Below are 19628 nucleotides of genomic sequence, written 5' to 3'. Positions count from 1 at the left end.
AAATGCTTACTGCTCCTGGAATTTATTTTCAGAATAAACAAGTTCATAGTATTAGTCACAAATGAAAATCAGTCTAATAATAATCTTCAGGCCACCACAGAAAGCTAAATGCCTCTTTAATTCAAGAAGACAAATACTTGTCCTTGTATTGGTTTTTATGAGATACAAGGCTCCATTCTGTGTGCTGATTCCCAGAAACAGTAATTAAATTGCTTAATCATATTAAAAATGTTCTTTTCAAAAATACTTTTGGAAGCCTTCTTGGAGGATATGATTGCTACCCTACCATCTTCCTTCTTCTTCCTTTCTTTACATTGCTCCTTGGTTGAGGACAATTGAGGACAATTACAATAAATGTCCTTTCCCTTTACTTTTAGTCTTCTTTTCTATTCAAGGTCACTGCAGTTGTTTCTTTTTTATATAGACAAATGATGCTATACAACCATCCCTACACATGGTAGTAATATAATTCCAGATCTATTCCAGCAAACTATTGACGTAATTAGACTTCAAGAGTCCTAAATATTGGAGGCTTCTGTGATTTCTTCAAGACAATCACTATAATGTTTGGCAAGTTGCATGAATAACTTGTTTCTGTAATTATGCATTTTGAAATAGTTAAAATGGCTAGGGATGGTCACAAAACACACACCAAAGAAACATTTGAAGTACAATATGTCTTAAGTAAAATTCCTGTACAGCAATCTTAATAAAACTGTATATATTTTAGAACCACATTTAAACATAGTTATGAATAACTTTTTAAAAATTGAAAATGCTCTTTATTCTTGAGATATTTCTTGATCTCCATGTAGGATGCAAAGGCCTAGTATTCATGAAATAACCATTAACTAAACCATGCTCTCTCTTGTCCATAAAGCTACTCTATGCCATCTCAGATCACCACTTTCAGAACATCTCAAGATGCTACTAGAAGCTCTTTAATCTGAAACCTTCCAGACTGGAGTAATAGCTCCATCTTCTATACTGATGTGTTAGCATCATCTAGTTACAACAAGCTCCAGAACCATAGAACCAGTATATCAGTGCTAGAAGTCAGTCCAACATTTGCTCCAGAGTGGAGGTGGATTGCTACCAGTTCAGCCCGGATCAGCCGAACCGCTAATAGCAGTGCTGGGAGCTCTGGCGACCCACCTGGACACTTCTGCTCATGCGCAGAAGCATCATGTACACACACAAGCGAACCGGTAGTAAAAATAATAGGAACCCAACACTGTTCCAGAGGCAAAATAGGCTGAGTTTCAGGCTGGGCAGAGAGAGAATGACTGGTCCAAAATAGCCCAATGAATTCCATAATACCATAGAAGATGAACCTCCATTTCCCTTCACCAGGCAGAACTTTATTATGCACATTATCCAGAGGCACTGATTCAAATTCTAGCAACTCAAAAACTTCATCCTTCATCTTCTGCTTGGATGTGTTCCATTGTGTAAGTCTCTACCGTATAAACTATACTAGAAAAATAGATAGTACAATGGAATGTAGAAACTCAGAGCACTTAATCTTGCATATAAGTTATATCTGAGATGTATCATATCTCTTATGGGTCACTTAAAAGTAATTTATTTTGAAATTAAAGGAGTAGCAGGATTTCAATTTAACAGAAAAACCACTACGTGCTTTGAATATTTTCTTATTTTATGTTTCCTGTTGCAGAATGCAAGTCCCGGTTGGATATTGTCTTTGTTCTTGATGGATCTAACAGTATTTTTGAATGGAAAGATGTCACCAATTTTTTGAAGCGAATACTGCAAAATATGAGTATAGGCCCCCATGATACACAGGTACACTAAAGCAAATGTGTTATATTTGATTTGATCTGATCTATAGCATAGCTATACAATCAGGGATAGCTTCAATAATATAAACTTTTCTAATTTACCAATCCTAGGGAGTGGTTCTGCAATAGGCAAGAAATCTTTTATAGTTTCTTACATATGTCAATTAATTCATAGATATCAAAGGGAATGTTTAATGGTACCAGATCATCTGGAAAAAACTGTATTCAGCGGTGGGATTTACTTACCTTCCCTACCGGTTCACAAATGTGAGCACATGCACCGCGTCAACACATGCACACTGCCTTCTGCGCATGTGCCATGCTCACGCATTATGTTGGGGCGGGTGGGCGGAGCCTCCCACAGCCACCGCTACCAGTTCACCCAAACCGGAGAGAACCGCTTGAATACCACCTCTGACTGTATTACAAATAACCAGCTTGTCAGAGGTGAAGTCAGATATTCATCTCAGCCACCAAGAGAAGAAGGAGAAACTCTTCACGCATGATGCAAAGCTAAGAAACATTTATAGTGCCAATGAAAAAGTTGTGAGCCAATCATATTGCAAAGGAACATGGGCATTTTAGAAATAGGAAATGTAAATAAGTAAATAATAGATAAATAAATATATGCATTTGGATATCAAAGACACATGCATATTTGCATAAAACTCAGACATGGCAATGAAAAAACACTGTGTTAAAATACTACTGCTATGGGGAAAAGTCATATTGGTTCTGTATGAGTCTACAGAGAAACCCCTTCTTACACTTATTTCATTGCTTTGTATATGACCAGTGCAAAGCTATAAAATGTTGGAATCGTATTTGAAGTAATATATACCACTGCCTTGTTCCACAATGTTTTTCTCCTACTGTCCAATGCAGCCTCCAGTACTGCTGTTTCCTGAAAGTTTTCTTTCAAAGTACTGTATGTATCAGAAGCAATTCTGCTAAGCCTCCAAGACAAAACAAATTCTTCCAGGTGCTGCCATCTGCTGAGACACTTTAATAGTTTCAAGAGATTTTTCAAATTCCCAGTCCATAGGCTCATAGGCATTTTTGCTGGGTGTATGCTCTTTGTCTGCTTCCTATTCTTCTATTGTACTGACAGTTGCACTTTGTACTATACAACTGGATGGAGACAATGGCACAACGATAACGTGCTTCTGCCTGTGGCTGCATGCAGTAGGAGTTGGGTGATTAAGAAGTATGTGTGGTAAAAGCAGAAGAGATAAGATCAAGAGTGGGTGGGTGATCAAAAGTATATCACCCTTTTGGATAAAATAAGTTTATTGCGGTAACTTGGTCAGAAATGCAGAATGGGTTAGGGCTAAGTCATAAAAGAACTATATGAACTGAGAGGAAGAGGAAGACTAAGAAAGTTGTAGAAGCTTATGAGATCTTAGAAACAGAGAGGTGAGAAGTTCAAAGGCCAAAAAACAATGTATGAATCAGCATGGGGATATACTAAAAGCATAGATGGTTTGCAAGGATAGAAAAATATAGTGAATTGGGGAGTTGTAAACTAGGCGTAGTTATATTTCCTTTTGCTTTCTCCTGTCTCATAGCTTCGCTTCTTTGTATTTAGGTATTTTACATAATATTGCTTACCTTAAAAAAATAGCATGATGGAAATATAGAGCATGTGTACATGGGAGATAGGACATAGAGAAAGAAAATGTGCTTAAAGAACAATTGAAAAGCTATACTGAAATAACTTGAAGTTAGGATTAGTATAGAATGACAAAAAACCATTTCTTTGGTTACCCAGAATTGATGTTCAGCCATAGAAAACTTTTAAATAAATAAAGAACACAAATCAATTTATAGAGAGAGAATGCATATAGGCACTGACTCCACTTTAAAGTGATATATGAGAGCAATAAACTATTTGTAGAAAAACATCAGAGATGAACTGACTGAACTATTGAAAGCTTTCAGAAAAGAAACATCTAAAGTACAAACAGCTGCATGTCAACAAATATGAAACAACACCATGGCACAGAGATTGAAAAATTGGTGTATATTCACACACTGTCAAAATATTACACTCATTCCTTATACAAACGAAGGATTGCTTAAGATCTTAGAAGAAGAATACAGCTATATATGGTCAGAAAAATGTCAGGAAGTTTTCGGAAAAGGCAGAGAATATGTATGATCAGATAATGAATACAAAATGGTATTGGAGAGAACATTAAGGTTTTTAAGACAGCAGATCTGGCACTTTCAGAATACATAACAACTGCAGTCCAAATTGGAGGTCAAACCAGGAACAGTTTAAAATATGAAGACCACACCATTCTGTTAAACAAAGGTAAAAAGCCTTAGGAAAACTACAAATGGAAAGTTAAAAAAATGCATTAATCTTAAATATTAAGAACAGAAAGATAAAATGAACCAGCAAACTTTGTGAATTCACAGTTGAGTTGAAGAAGTATAGAGGAAGTTTTGTTGTTTTAGGATACAGAATAGATAAAAGTGGAAAATGTACTCAAGAATTAAAAAGGGAGATTGATCATTTGAGGGAAGGTAATTGCGTATATAGATGACATCATGAAGATCAAGGCTATTTCTGTGACAGTAATGATTGGAATATTTAAAGCAATCATTTTCCTCATGATAATGTATGGCGGTTAATGTTGGATATTGAGAAAGAGGCAGGAGCACCCAAAGCAGTCTTTTTTAAGCTTTAAAATAGCATGTGCAAACAATATTGAAACTTCACCCTATTTTATATGCTTGCAAAGCATCTGAGACATGTTTAAAAGGGCTAGGGCTTTATCACCCGATCACATCCATCATTTGGAAGCCAATGATTATTTATGCATATTCTGAGAAATTAAATCTTCAAATTACCAAGTTGGAGAAGTTATCGGTAAGAGTACCACGAATTGCAAGAACAGCCAATCAATCAATCAAATAACACAATGTATAACATGAGTGGACATGATCATGGAAATCATATACTACATACCACAGTCACATTTCTTGAATGGCATGGCCTAGGCAAGCATGAAATGAGTTAAATAAATACATATTATTGGAATGTCCATGGAAGAAATGTAGACCGTCATCAAGAATTGGATTGCTATGCTATCCATTTCTGTAGTCGTAGGTTCAAAAACAAGAAAGTCATACATTTGTTTCAACTTCCTATTATTTCCTCTGATAGAACTCTATGGAATTTCCAAGAAGCTGACATGATATTAGTTCTTTCTGTGTGAATATGGGTGTCTTGTCCTCATTTCCAGATCATCTGCTAAGAATAGGAACCCTACTTTGGGATGCCATCACTATAAAGCATATTTCCCTAAAACTACCTGTCAGCACAAACTTTGCAAGGGGAACATTATATATTGTACAAGCATGAGAGAGATCTATACAATCTACGCAGAACAAAATCTTCTCAAGTAGAAGATCAGTAGAATCAGATATATTAAATCTATTTAGTAAATTTAAGAACTGAAAATAGAATGTTCTTGGAACAGACCTGAAGTCCATTACAATTTCCAGAATGATAAACTAGCACCAACTGCAGTAGGGGTGGGTTTCTCGCCCCGTTCCAACCGGTTCGGTTGGAACGGGGCCGGCGGCGTCCTCGTGCACGCATGCATACTAGCGTCTGTGCGATGCTCCAGCTGCTCCTGGAGGATCGCGCAGGCGCTGTATGCGTCCTGCACATGCGTGGAAGCGCAGAACTCATCAAAACCGGGTAAGAAACACGGGCGGGTGGACACTTCGACGTTCCCGGAAGTTACTTACTTCCGGGTTCGCCGACCAACCGGTTTGCGGGGACTGCCGCGAACCGCCTGAAACCCACCCCTGAACTGCAGGGAATCCATAGACAAGCAACCATGTTTTTCATTATTGTTCTCAGCAACTGGAATTTGGTGCAAATGTATCATCAGAAATTTGAAGAACATTCTTCTTTTGCTCATTTTGTAAAACGCATATTCTTTATGTATTTTACTCATTACTGAAACTTTGTAAGACATTTTTATATAATGTTTATAAGTGGTTTACAAAGTATCAAAAAATGAACAACTGAGATACAGTAAAATATACACTGGACTGGTAGAAAATAGACTGATTGGATTTCACTAATATTCACTTCCTGTATTGCATAGAACAACCTCCCTCCCAACTTAGGAAAAAATATTTTAATAGTTTACATATAAGCATCTCCGTCTCCAAAAACTTAGTGGAAAGGCCAGGTCTTAATCAGTTTCTTAACTCTTAATGACCCTTACATTCCTCAGTTTAATTACATCAAAGACATCCAGTAAATAAAGATGTTTGTACTAAAAGGAATGAACTATAAAAAAGATCGAGAAGCACATCTGAAAACTGAAAGCTAGAATGTAAACTGATCCAGCTATAAAAGGATATGTCTAGGTAGATTGTTTTAATGTTCAGTCTTTTAATAGTAGAGTTTTATTAATGGATGAATAAGAGGTAAATATGCCAAGTCAGAGTATATTAGCATTGAATGGCTGGACTAAGCAGCATATTCAAAATTCAATGCAGAGCATACATTTAAAATATACTAGTAGAATATCGCTTAGTTCACATTTAGACTAAACCTTCTTATAAAATTAAGCAGATGAAAATGAAGGAAAGGATATTTGGAAAAGGCACTATTATTTTGTTACATACCATCTTTCTTTTCTAAAGTAAATCGATTGTCAATTATAGGAATCCACCTGTTGGCTATTGCCCCCCCCCCAAAAAAAAGCAGTGATACCTATAGATAGGGAGTACTCAAAAACCAACCTGACTATATTATTACTACAAAGTGGCAGAGCAGCTCAATTATAACAGGAAAGATATTCGGGACCTGTTGTGCAACAGATCATGTGCAAGTTGCAGGTCAAGCTGAAGCGAAATAAAAAGCCAACATATTTCCACAATATAATTTTGATTATTTTGATTTCCATCATTTTCACGGACATCAGGAATTACTTCGAAGTTCCAAACTCATTGGTGAAAAAAATCAGAGGAACTGTAGAATGAAATCAAACACATTGTTAAAGCTAAGTATGGAAAGAGAACGTCAAAACTAAGAAATAGAAGAAAGCACTGTGTCATTAATATGTTGGAAGGCTATAGGAATTGAAGGACATTTATAGAGAAGGAATCAGTAGAAGATCCAACCAAATCTGTAGCAAATCTGTAGAACAGCCAATATATTGAAGGGTATCTACAGAGTGATATCAAAGAAAGGAGATTTAACAGAGTATGCAGTCTATTGTAGTTTCACACATTAACAAAATCATCATCCAATGCAGATTAGAGTCCTACATAGAAATGGTAGATGTTTTGGCTGCTTTAGAAAAGACTGAGCAACATAAATTATTGCTAATGCCATTAAATAATTGAGAAAGCCATCAACATGTGTTTCATTGATTCTGGAAAGACCTTCAATTGAATTGATTGGTTTTATCTGTGAAATATTCTGAAGAAGCTGAGAATACCAAAAGATCTTATAGGTTTATAGGTTTCATGTTCTCAGAAACCTGTACAAAAACAAGAAGAAACAGGCCGGATGGAACATGATGAAACAGACAGGCCCCAAGTCTGCAAAGGAGTGAAAAGAAGGCTGTACATGATCTATTTAGATGCGTCGGGTGGCAGGAAGAATCAAGTCTGTGTAACTGAACTCTGTCCAACAGCCTAATGCTTATTCTTAGTAAACCGCATTTCTGCTTTACCATATAAAACAAAAAACGTTCTCATGATGTGGGTGGTCTTCTGCCTTTAACTGAAAGGTAAATTCTTCAGTTGCTCTCTTGTGAGTGTTGGCATCATTGTGAAAATTTCCTCAGCAGATGATTTTGTATTCCAGGTTGGGATCGTTCAATATGGTGAAAATGTAACCCATGAATTTTATCTCAATGCATATTCAACCACAGAAGAGGTACTTGAAGCAGCAGGCAAAATTAAGCAGAGAGAAGGATTTGAGACCATGACAGCTCTTGGCATTGAGACGGCAAGGTAGGTGCCTTACAGCCTTATAAACAAGTATCAACCTATATAAAGAACTATACTGATCTTCCACAGGCTTGCCCATGTACAACTTGACTTTAAGGATAGAAAGGGAGCCCTGAAGATTCCAACCAAAGGCCTATGGAGTCACCCACTATGCCATTTTTTAAAAAAATTTCCTACTGATGTTGATATTTATGTTTTGTCCTTGTCCTTATCTGCAGATTTACAGGTTTTCACTCTCATTTTAGGAATGAAGCATTTACAAAAGCTCATGGGGCCCGCCCAGGGGTTCAAAAAGTCATGGTAGTTGTGACTGATGGAGAATCTCATGACAATTACCGATTACAAAAAGTGATTGATGATTGTGAAAAAGACAACATACAGAGATTTTCTATTGCTGTAAGTGATGCTTACTAGAAAAACTGTGCTATATATCTAGAAATGATTCTTCCCCTTTTCCTCAATTTGCCTTGAAGAAAGAATCTTTTCTTTTTGATGAGTTAGTGCTCTTCCAATATTAGCTACATGCTAATTTTTGTTCATTACTCATTGGGTCCATATTTTTCTTTAAAGTACACATTGACTCTATTTTTAATATTAATGATGTGTTCTTCCATTTTTCTTCAACTGCTGAGGATAAACAATGGACAATTGTTGCCACAAGATCACTGTTTTTCATTGTCATTGTTTCACACAAGTATTTTTAATTAGATGTATATCCCACTTTTTCTATGGTAGCTCAAGATACATATATATGTATCTTGAATATGGTATATAGTGGACATTCTCCTATCTTCTTGCTTAACAACAATTCTCTGAAATAGATTAAGGTAAGAGAAAGCAACTGGTCCAAAGTCATCCTATGTGTTTCCATGGGTCTAGGTAGATTAGACTCTGAGACTTCCCAGTCCAAAATCTTAATGCTTGTTCTTAAAAATAATATTTTTAGATTACTATGTTATAGCTACATATAATTGAATCAATGTGTTTGTGGGATTGATTTTTCAAACATGGTGATATTCCACCAGGCAATAATAATTCCATGATTAATCTATATAGAGCTGGTCATGGTTAGCTTTTGCATTTTTTTTCATAATATGGATGATGTTCAATGCACACGGACACTTCCAAATCAACAATTCTTATTCTGGGGAAATTTTGAGTCTTAACACAAAGGCAGCATGTTAGGGAAGGTCATCCTAGATTATTCTTATGGTGGGAAACTTCTGATTAGCAGATGCTTGGTCTACATCGGAATGCTGTTAATTTGGGTTAGTCACTACTACTGCATTTATTCTAGAGACTGAAGACTATGACAGACTTGCTGACTGTGCCATTTTATGCTTCTTACACATGTACTAATTGTAAACTATTGGAGATTGTGTGTGTGTGTGTGTGTGTGTGTGTGTATGTATGTATGTATGTATGTATGTATGTATGTATCACTACTTTTTAAAATTGCTTCTTCATTTTTCCCCCTGCATGCCACAGATTCTTGGCTCCTATAACAGAGGGAATCGAAACCCTGAGAAATTAGTGGAGGAAATCAAATCCATTGCAAGCAAACCAACTGAAAAGCATTTCTTCAATGTCTCAAATGAAGTAGCTCTCCTTACAATTGTTGAAGCTCTTGGAGAAAGAATATTTGCTTTGGAAGGTATGCGTTCCTCCACCCCACACCCACCCCCTTCTGTTTTGTTGGTTTTATTAATGTATTTGATTTGTTGTTGTTGTTATCAAATAATAATTGGTATAATAGATGACTAAATAGATACCTAGTCCATTTATAGAATAATCCTAACTCAATGGTTAGAGGAGTTAAGATTGGAGTGGAGAAGTACTTTATTACAGGAAGTTCTGGGTATTGTATTTTTGTGTTGGTAATTTTAATTTGTAGCAGCTGTGCACTGAGCAGAATTAGCAAGATAGCCAAAAAAAATGCTTCTCCTTTTTTCCCAAAATTACAGCCTGAAAGTAGAGTCTGGTAGTGAGCCAATGCTAGTCTTCTAGATCACAAATAGGTTCTTAACTGGAATGGTCTGTGTGACAACAGAAAGGATGATGTTATGTGAGAAAGACCTTGAGAAAAGGGTTGAAGTGATGCTGCCTAGGGAGCAGTCAATTAAGAGAGAGAACCCTCATTACAGAAAATGTGATGGGATTGCACAGGCAGGATTTCTATTAATGGGGAGGATTGTTTAATCTTCTGTGTAGATAAATATGCAGATTAGAGTCTTGAGCTAGTTACTTGTTATTGTGTTTAAATCTTTTTCAGCTATAAAAACATTCTTATCCTCTGTATATATGGTTGAAGATCAGATATTAAATCCTCTAGGGTTCATGCACATTTGGGGATTCTAGGAGTTGCAATCCTAATCAGGAAGAGTCAGTGATGAAATTCAAATATTCTTACTACCAGTTCTGTGGGCATGGCTTGGTGGGCGTGGCAGGGGAAGGATACTGCAAAATTCCCATTCCCTCCCCACTCCCGGGGAACAGATATTGCAAAATCTCCATTCCCACCTGACTCTGGGGCCAGCCAGAGGTGGCATTTGCCAGTTCTCCGAACTACTGAAACTTTCCGCTACCGGTTCTCCAGAACCTGTCAGAACCTGCTGAATTTCACCCCTGGGAAGGTTGCTATGCTAGGAAAGAATGAGTCCCTTATCTTAAACTCTGTCTTCATCCTCTGTCTCATTGAGAATCACCTGCCTTTATTACCTCTCAGATGATGACAAATCTGACCCTGGATGATGTCTTTCCATGCACTTGGTTCACTTTCCTTCCATGCTGCTCTGTGTCACAATTAGGGCCAAACTGTACCATTTATATCTCAGATTCAAGAAAAAAAAAACATGTAACATAAATGCCCCCAATCATACCAATTCATAAATGAGAATTGATGGATTGTACCTTCCTCCCGCCCTCCCTCCCTTTTTCTGGAATCATAAGTTTACAAAACTGAACTGATGTCTTTTCCTCTGACATTCTGAATTTGTTGTCACTTAAACTGTGATATGTTCCATATTAGTCAATTTCCTACAGTTGGTTGTCCTTAATCCTTTACAATCCCTATCCATATCCTGTACTTCATTTATAAACTATCTTGGCAGCAAGGAGATTGCTTCCGTTCTTCTCTGCAGTGCTTAATGCACTACTAATGCTATAAAATGTTAGGCAGCAATCCAAGTAATGTGTAAGTGATTATATTCCCTAGCAAGGAAAACATCTGTGTATACTTCACGTTTATACTTTATGTCCATCTTTTTGGAATAATCAAACTAAGCTTCTTTATGAATAACACAACCATGTGTGCCAGGAAGACAATAAATATAAAATGCACTCATTAAAATATATGAATTGCCATTTTATTACTAATATTAGGTTATGAACCTTATTCAAATAGTACAGTTTTTATGAAAACCATGTTTGAATCTAAGGGCTTCCAGTGTTGTAGTTTATCTCAATTAACAGATATATACAGTATTGCTTCTGTTTTATGGAAAAGTAATCACTGTTTTGCTTATAAACATGGGCTGCATTCCCAGGAAGCTATATATGCACAAAAGGGAAAGCAACACATGTAGCCCCAGTTTTCCTTGCAATATCTATACTGTGTGAAGAGAAAGAAAATTCATGTTTAAATGAAGTGTGGTATGATTTTTTAAGCAGTATGAAATAATGACATGGGACTTTCCACATACTTTACGGGGGGGTGTACCAGCTTGCATGATACCCTGTTTTCCCGAAAATAAGACCTCCCTGGATAATAAGCCCAATCGGGCATTTGAGCGCATGTGCTAAAATAAGCCCTCCTCTGAAAATAAACCTTCCCTTAAAATACTTAAATGCATGCGCAGCTGGTCCCCACCACTTTCTGGGGGGGAAGGAGGGAACATACCTCACACACCTCACATGCTCATGGAGGCCAGTCCTGCAAACCCTTCTCTTAGTGGCGGCCACAAAAACAGCGAAAGGCCCAGCAACGCTAGGACTGGCAAGAGTGTGCCAGAAACAGAGACAGACCTTCCCACCCTCTCTGGATCAGTTGATCTGTGAGTCATGGGCTGAGGTTAAGGAGCCTCCTGCACCTCAAAAATAATAAGACCTCCCCGAAAATAAGACCAAGTGCTTATTTTGGGGGTCAAAAGAAAATAAGACCCTGACTTATTTTTGGGGAAACAGGGTAATAAATGCTCAACTAGAAAAGTTGAAACAGAGTCAGAGAAGGATATACAAACTCAGTTTAAATAGAGTTTCATGAGACCTCTTCCCACACTATTGCTTTTCCAAACCCGGGGCAGAAGTGATGACGCAGCTAGAAGCAGCCAGGAGAATGGCTTCCTCCAAGGAGCCACCAGACAGGGATGATTCCTCAGACATGGAGGATGGCACCTCATCTGGCAATAGGAGAAGAAATGGCCAAACCTGTGGGTGGAGTGAAAAGAGGGATCAGCATAGAATCTCTACGTAGCCACAAGAGAACTAAGTCCAACTCCCCTTGAGTGCCATTAACCCTTATCTACTCTAAGCAGGTGTTGACCTTTCATTGAAGAGATTCACCTACGTAGGCTTTTATTAATCAATCAGTTTTATTGGACCTTTACATGTGGACCTGGTCTTTCATGCCTGACACTGGCACACCTACTGGTTGCAGAGCACTCTGTCCCACCTGTTGCAAATGTTGCCCAATGGTTGCTTGTAAATTTTCAATCGGTGTGTCAACTTTTTAATGATGTCATAGCAGTGTGTCTGCTAGCTTCTGCAAAGAACTTGGTGCTTCATGCAGGTTTGTCACCATTCTCAAGATTTTCCTTCTTTTTAGGAGTACAAAGTTTGGCAACATTAATGTTAGGCCTAAGGAACCAAGAACGACACCTGGAGTTTTTTCTGACTAATTCATTTATTATATTTGTCTATTGACAGAAATCTTGCCAGTCATCTAATAACTGTCCCAAAGGTGCTTTTTCAAGAGGCAACTGGGTCTCCTGGTTTTTCTTTGAAGATGTTTCACTTCTTATCCAAGAAGCTTCTTCAGCTCTGACTGAATGGATGAGAAGTGAAACATCTTCAAAGAAAAACCAGAAAGTCCAGTTGCCTTTTGAAAAAGCACCTTTGGGACAACCATGAACTGGATGACTAAGAATTTCCATGCAGATCTGCATAACTCTTAAATATACTCTGTGAATTGCTAAGGAGTTTCCAACATTTCCTTTTTCCTGCATACCAAAGATTCCAAGTTTTGCTGTATTTTGGTCTCTGAGAAACGGCCTTTCCCCCTGCTATTCCTCCTAGAGACATAATTATATGATATTTTTACATGTGCATTTTTCACATTCCAGTAATTAGAATTTAACTGGAATTCTTTGAAAAAAATGTTGAACCAAAGCATGAATCTACTCCTTGAGATTCTTAATTTCCAAAAGAAGCCTGAGGCAGAACTGGTCTTAGATTAAAACTATATTGAACTCCATCTAAAACAAATGTTTCGAAGTTAATTCAGAGTATTTCAAGGATGGTAAAACTTGTTACACATTGCAACAAGTGAAAAATTGGGTGTAAATTTGTGCTTTTCTGAATAATTAAATGTTATATCTACTGTAACCAGTGCGCATGTGGAAAATTGTGGCCTCAAAACTAGATGTGACCCTGGCCATCTCTATGGTAACTATGAACTCAAGATACCACACTGACTTCTCCAGAGAAATATCTAAATATTTAATTCATTGGTCAGCCTGGACATTCCTAAACCTTAATTTAGTCTTTTTTTGTTTCCATTTCCTTAGTCATTTTTAGCATTTTCAATCAACTATGCTAAAACAATGAATATTTCCTGTTTTATAGCTACCAATGATCAACAGGCAGCTTCTTTTGAAATGGAAATGTCTCAAGTTGGCTTCAGTGCCCATTATTCTCAGGTAAAGTGACTAGATTCAATTACAAAGAAAAGAAACGGGGTATATTATACTTTCTCCACAGAGAGAAACATTACAATAAGTTTTGCTAATGAATTAAAAAATAATCTTTGTTGAATCACAAGAACTTTTGACTTATTTATTGAAAATACCTTGCTCCTTTTGATATTGTCCATCAGTTGGGTTTTGGGTTTTTGACAAGGATACTGAAGTGGGTTGCCATTTGGTCCATGGGGTTGTGAAGACTCAGTCACAACTTAGCAACTAAACAACAACAACAATAAAACATGCCCCTATTGAGTTCATTGGATATCACAACAATTCAAAATATTCAACAGGAATATGCAGGTGTTGGAAACTGGGGCTGTCAGGATGACTCTTGCTGATTTGAAATTGCAATAAAATTATGATTCCATATATTAGGATTAATTTGAACAGGATGAATGAAATAGGATGATATCTGAGATGCTAACCTAATCTAGCATAGATGAGATACAACGTAGAACTAAGAAAAAATTTTCTAAGAGGGAGGTAATTAATCAGCTCACCTTCAGAATTGTGAGTCCTCAATCATTGGAGGTATTCAAGTCACCAATTGTCCAGAATGATATAAGGCAGGGGTGTCAAACTCGATTTCAATGAGGGTGGCATCAGGGTTGTGTTTGACCTCAGGGGGCTGTGGTGGGCATGGCCATCTTGACATCACTTGTGTGGTAGGGTGCCTGTGGTGGCCGAGTGCTCTGCCAGCAAAAATGGACTCCTGAGCTCCATTTTTGACTGAGGTGGCCTCCTGCAACTGTTTGCCAATGAAAATGTGTGTGGCCCTCTCGAGCTCTGTATGTCTTCACTGGCAGAGGTATCACGGGCAGGTCCTTCACTGTTTCCAAGATGGCCCTGTGAACCAGATCTAAGCAACCTGAGGGCCGGATCTGGTCTACGGGCCTTGAGTTTGACACCCCTGGTATAGGGTCTCTTGCATGAGCAAGGGGTTGAACTAGAAGATCATATTCTATGTTTTATGCTTATTTATCAGATTAAATTAAAACAGGAAAACTTAGAAATGTCTCATATATACCAAAACATATTGAGGGATTTCCATTTAAAGACGCTGATTATGAATCTAACTAAACGCCTGGAACAAATACATGCTAGTGTACCAATTCTGAATTTATATATTTTTCTGTTTTATGTTATGCTTATATATCAAATACTGATACATGACTGAATTGCTCTACGTTAGCCACTCATAAGATGGTTGCCCAGCATAGTCCCTTTTTTTTGGGTTTATGCCACAGGATAAATCTCCCTGAGAATATAGTAATGCAATGATTTTTCTGCTATGTTTGTAAAGGACTGGATCATGCTTGGAGCAGTTGGGGCATATGACTGGAACGGGACGGTTGTCATGTTAAAGGACGACAATTTTCTAACACCAGCAAGTAACGCATTTGATGATAGCTTTTCAGAAAGAAACGAAAGCCTTGCAGCATACTTAGGTGAGCAAAATTGACTGCTGGTTGTCCTACTCTTATAATAATCTATGCCAGTCCAAAGTCTTTTAATCAGGGGAGACATTCCCAACCAGATATCAATGGTTGTACTGTGCATTAGATTCAGGAAACTGAAGAGCTTCTACTAGAAGACACTTTCTTCTTTTTATTTTTATGAATCAAATTAAATTTAGGAAATCCTATTTAAAAATTAAATTCAAGAGGCCTCTGGCCATTTCATGCCAACATATTGTACTTTAGATATGTTATAGGGTATCTAGGCCAGTCGATGGACTTCTTACTTTATAAAAGTTTACTTTCCAGATTAATCCTTTCTAAAACAAGCCACCCTAATATATTGGCTTTGAAGACACTCTCCCTCTCTCCCTCCCTCTCTCTCTTTTGCAAAGAAGCTGAATGAATTATTTGTGGCTGTATTTTACAGCCCTGTGGATACCATGTTTAATTTGGAGGAAGAAAATGAGTGTTAATGCCTGCCCTATGGATTAAACCAGATCAGAAAATGAATGTCACTGGAACACTACAATTATATATATTGAGATAGGCTATAATAACAACAAGCCCTATTGTTCTTTACCTCTCCTCCCTTTTATTTCTCACTGAACCATGGAGAAGCCTGTCTGGGTCTCTTCAAATACAATCTCCTTTCCCAGAATTTAAGGAATGCTTCAGCCCTCTTTGTTTATATGACAGTACTTGCCTATTTCCTTCAAGGTCACCCTTCAGATTCCATGTCCCAAATAATAAGAAGATATAAAATCTTAAATTTTCCCACAAATTGAAAGCAAAAAAAATGACTTTATATGTTCTTCAACTAGGAGTTATTAAATAACATAAATGTGAAATTTACTGGTATGTTCAATTAATGAATGACCACATGTTCTTCAGCTAGGAGTTCTTAAATAACATAAATGTGAAATTCACTGGTGTCTTTAATTAATGACCTTGAAACACCAAAAGTATTCAGAACAACCTGATTCCAGGGGAAGCTATTTCAGAAAACAGAGACAACTCAAACACTTTTTAGTGAATAGGCACAAATTATTGGGAGAATTTAAATGATCCTATGATCAGCTTCTGAATCAGATAATTAAAATGTGAATAATACAAGTTTCTGCAATCTAAATTTCAACTCTCAGAAACCACCAGCTAGCTTGGAATGAAAACTAGAAGCTGATATTCATATATTTGGAAGGCACTCATATTAGGGAAAGTTGGCATAACAGGAATTCTTAAATAGATTTCCTTGGGAAACCCAGAAATACCTGTTCTTTATAAGTCGATGGAAACTATTTCTACAGATAGGCACAAAAACAGGAGACATGTTGCCAAAGAAGAATCAATATTTTTTAACAAATCCCTTTCAGAGTTTGTGGGGTAGAATGGGGGTTCAAAAAAATGTGGGTACATAGGCAATTTGCCCTAAGAAAAATGTATGTGTGTAAAGTAAAATTAACTATTAAATACTATGAGTATAATGAGTGCATATTATCTAATTCCTTAGGTTATACAGTCAATTCAGCTTCTGTACCTGGAGATCTACTATACATTGCAGGGCAACCTCGTTATAATCACACCGGGCAAGTTATCATATATAGAATGAAGGACACTGAAATAGAAATACTTCAGAAATTAAGTGGTGAACAGGTAATTATGTTTTATGACACTAATCTACTTCCTAGTTGTTCACCTGGGGTAAAAAAAACATCAATAAGCACATCCTCACTACATTTCCATTTTTAATGTTAGTGATGACAAAAGTTAATAGTATTTATAATAATGAAGTTATGTGCACCGCACATTTACTCCAGGAAAGAAATACAAGCCAAGGTGGCACGGTGGTTAAATGCAGCACTGCAGGCTGACTGCTAGATCAGCAGTTCAGCGGTTCAAATCTCACCGGCTCAGGGTTGACTCAGCCTTCCATCCTTCCGAGGTGGGTAAAATGAGGACCCGGATTGTTGTTGGGGGCAATATGCTGACTCTGTAAACCGCTTAGAGAGGGCTGAAAGCCCTATGAAGCGGTATATAAGTCTACTGTTATTGTTATTTCATTCAAAACTATTGCACCAATTGTCAATGAATGTACCAGGGGTGGGTTTCAGCAAGTACGCACTGGTATGGGTGTACCGATTGGTGAAATTTAGTGTGCCTTCCCATACCCCTTCTTCTGGAGGCCCTGTACCGGAACTCTGCTTCCCCTTGGCCTGCCCTCCCTGCTCGCCGCCCCGCCCCGCCACTCACCATCCACTTTCTCGCTTGCAATGCTCATCCACACCATGCTTGTCCCACCCATCCACTTCCTTTGCCCACCCAGCTGAAGCTCCGAGGCTGCAGGCCAAATGAGGAGAAAACTATCACACACTAGGGAAAGCAATTGGGTTGACTGGAGAAGGTAGGACAATAAGGAATCCAGTAGAAAACTATAACATGCTGGGGAAAACAACTGGGTTGATCGGAGAAGGCAGGACAGAGAGGAATCCAGGAGAAAGCTCTCCCAAAGTTCTTTACGCAGCGTGTGATAGTTTTCTCCTGGATTCCTCTCTGTCCTGCCTTCTCTGATCAACCCAATTGCTTTCCCCAGCATGCAATTTCGGCCCTAAATCCTTCAGCAGTCCATATTTGGGAGTTTTCCCCCTCTCTTCCCCCCCTTCCCTTCATCGGAGTCACAGATTTTTTTGCCACCATGGGCATAGCTTGGTTGGCGGGGTCATGTGACTGAGTGTGCATGAGTGATGTCAAGTTGGCCATGCCCACCCAGTCACATGGCTGCGAAGCCACTGCCACCCGGTCACATGACTGCCAACCCACTCCCACAAAACAGGTGACACCTACAGAATAGGTTCTAAAAAATTTTGAAACCCACCACTGAAATGTACCGTATATTTATTTTAACAGTTACTAATATACAGTACATGCTTTAAGTTCCTTTGTAGGAATATTTGGAAATTTTAGTTTATCTTAATTCTTTAAAAAACTGAATTTATTTGCACTTTCTAACTACCCTTTTATGATGTAAATTCTCAGTTCAAAATGTCCGTATTAAAAATGTCCATACTAAGATATAATATAATGACAATTATATAATAATTAGCAGAAAAATAATAAAATTAATAATAAATATTAATAATAACATTAAGCAATGAGTAATTAGATAATGAAAGAATATATTTTAATATATGCATGTGCATTCAAAGTAGAATTACATGGATTAGATGAATGGAAGGAATATGAATAGATCTGCCCTATATGTTTAAATGATATTGTGATTGATATTAGAATTATATATTGAAATACTGAACAATGAAAGAATGAAGGATGAAACTTTAATATAAACAGATATGAAGAATTAAATAAGGAAAATGTGAATAATAAAGCAGGTGAAAGATGGAAGACAGAAAAGAAACATGTTTGAATACAACGGTGACATGAATAAAAGTTAGAATAGAATTAGAAATTAGAGGGGAGCAACAGTACATATATTTTAACATAACAAGATATATGTAATAATAAGAGGGAGGTTCATAAATTGAATGTAGTATTAGATATGTTTAAACAATATGAAATGAAAATGAACTGTAATAAGTGAGTAATAATATTATGTTTATGTGTACTTAAATGTATGATACCAGGTATCACACTGTTCAGGCATTGATATATATAAAATAAAATAAAAAACTTGGGGGAAATGTCTATACTAAAGAAAGTTTCACCTAGTGCATAGTAAAACTTGCATGTACAACTAAATCAGGATGAAGGTTTGTTCTCCGAGATTGTGGGTTGGTTTCTAAATGTTTTGTTAGCAGGCCAGGTAACATCCAGCAGAGCTTAGGGGATGTCAATGTCCGTGTGGGTGTATCAAGGGAGGCTTGTGATGGGGTCTTGTAATGGGTCAAGTGAGAGTCATCAATGAGTCTTGTAATGAGAAGGTTACATCAGGTCAGAGTCATCGGGAGGTGAACTACTATGGGGGGGGCTTTCATGGGTTGGTTGAGGGTCAGTGCTGTCTCTGGTTGGCTGTGTGGTTGTTTTGGATTCTGAGGGGTTCATAGGCTGGTTGTAGGTCAATGTGTCTGTTGATGGAGTTGCTTGTGGAGTCCCAAGCATCAATGAACTCACAAGTGTGATGGGTGGTAGTGTGACCAATTACTTTTGTATTTCTCCAATCAAACTGATGCTGTTTGGTGTCGGTGTGGGTAGAGAGTAAGGATTAGGGATCATGGTGTTTGACTGCCAATCAGTGTTCATGGATCCTGGTTTTTAATTGACGTAATGTTTGTCCCATGTAGAATTCTCTAAACATCCCCTAAACTCCATTAAGATGTTACTTGGCCTGGTAACAAAACATTCAGTAACCAACCCACAAATTCAGAGAACAAACCTTCACCCTGATCCTACACCCAAGCTAC

At 37.5% G+C, this 19628-nt stretch overlaps 1 protein-coding gene across 1 annotated transcript in view; it reads left to right on the top strand.

Moving 5' to 3' along the window:
* The window catches only part of ITGA1 (integrin subunit alpha 1), a 92518-nt gene that overhangs the window by 35166 nt on the left and 37724 nt on the right, over positions 1-19628 (top strand). The window contains exons 6-12 of the mRNA XM_032213140.1: positions 1679-1806; positions 7651-7799; positions 8042-8192; positions 9285-9450; positions 13638-13711; positions 15060-15204; positions 16724-16866. Of these exons, the coding sequence (XP_032069031.1) occupies positions 1679-1806; positions 7651-7799; positions 8042-8192; positions 9285-9450; positions 13638-13711; positions 15060-15204; positions 16724-16866 (956 nt within the window). The remainder of the gene's footprint in view (positions 1-1678; positions 1807-7650; positions 7800-8041; positions 8193-9284; positions 9451-13637; positions 13712-15059; positions 15205-16723; positions 16867-19628) is intronic.

The sequence above is a fragment of the Thamnophis elegans genome, chromosome 3 (genome assembly GCF_009769535.1).
Source record: "Thamnophis elegans isolate rThaEle1 chromosome 3, rThaEle1.pri, whole genome shotgun sequence".
NCBI classification, from domain to species: Eukaryota; Metazoa; Chordata; class Lepidosauria; order Squamata; family Colubridae; genus Thamnophis; species Thamnophis elegans.
Note: the sequence above shows the minus strand (reverse complement) of the source record. Positions and strands in the feature narration are given on the sequence as shown.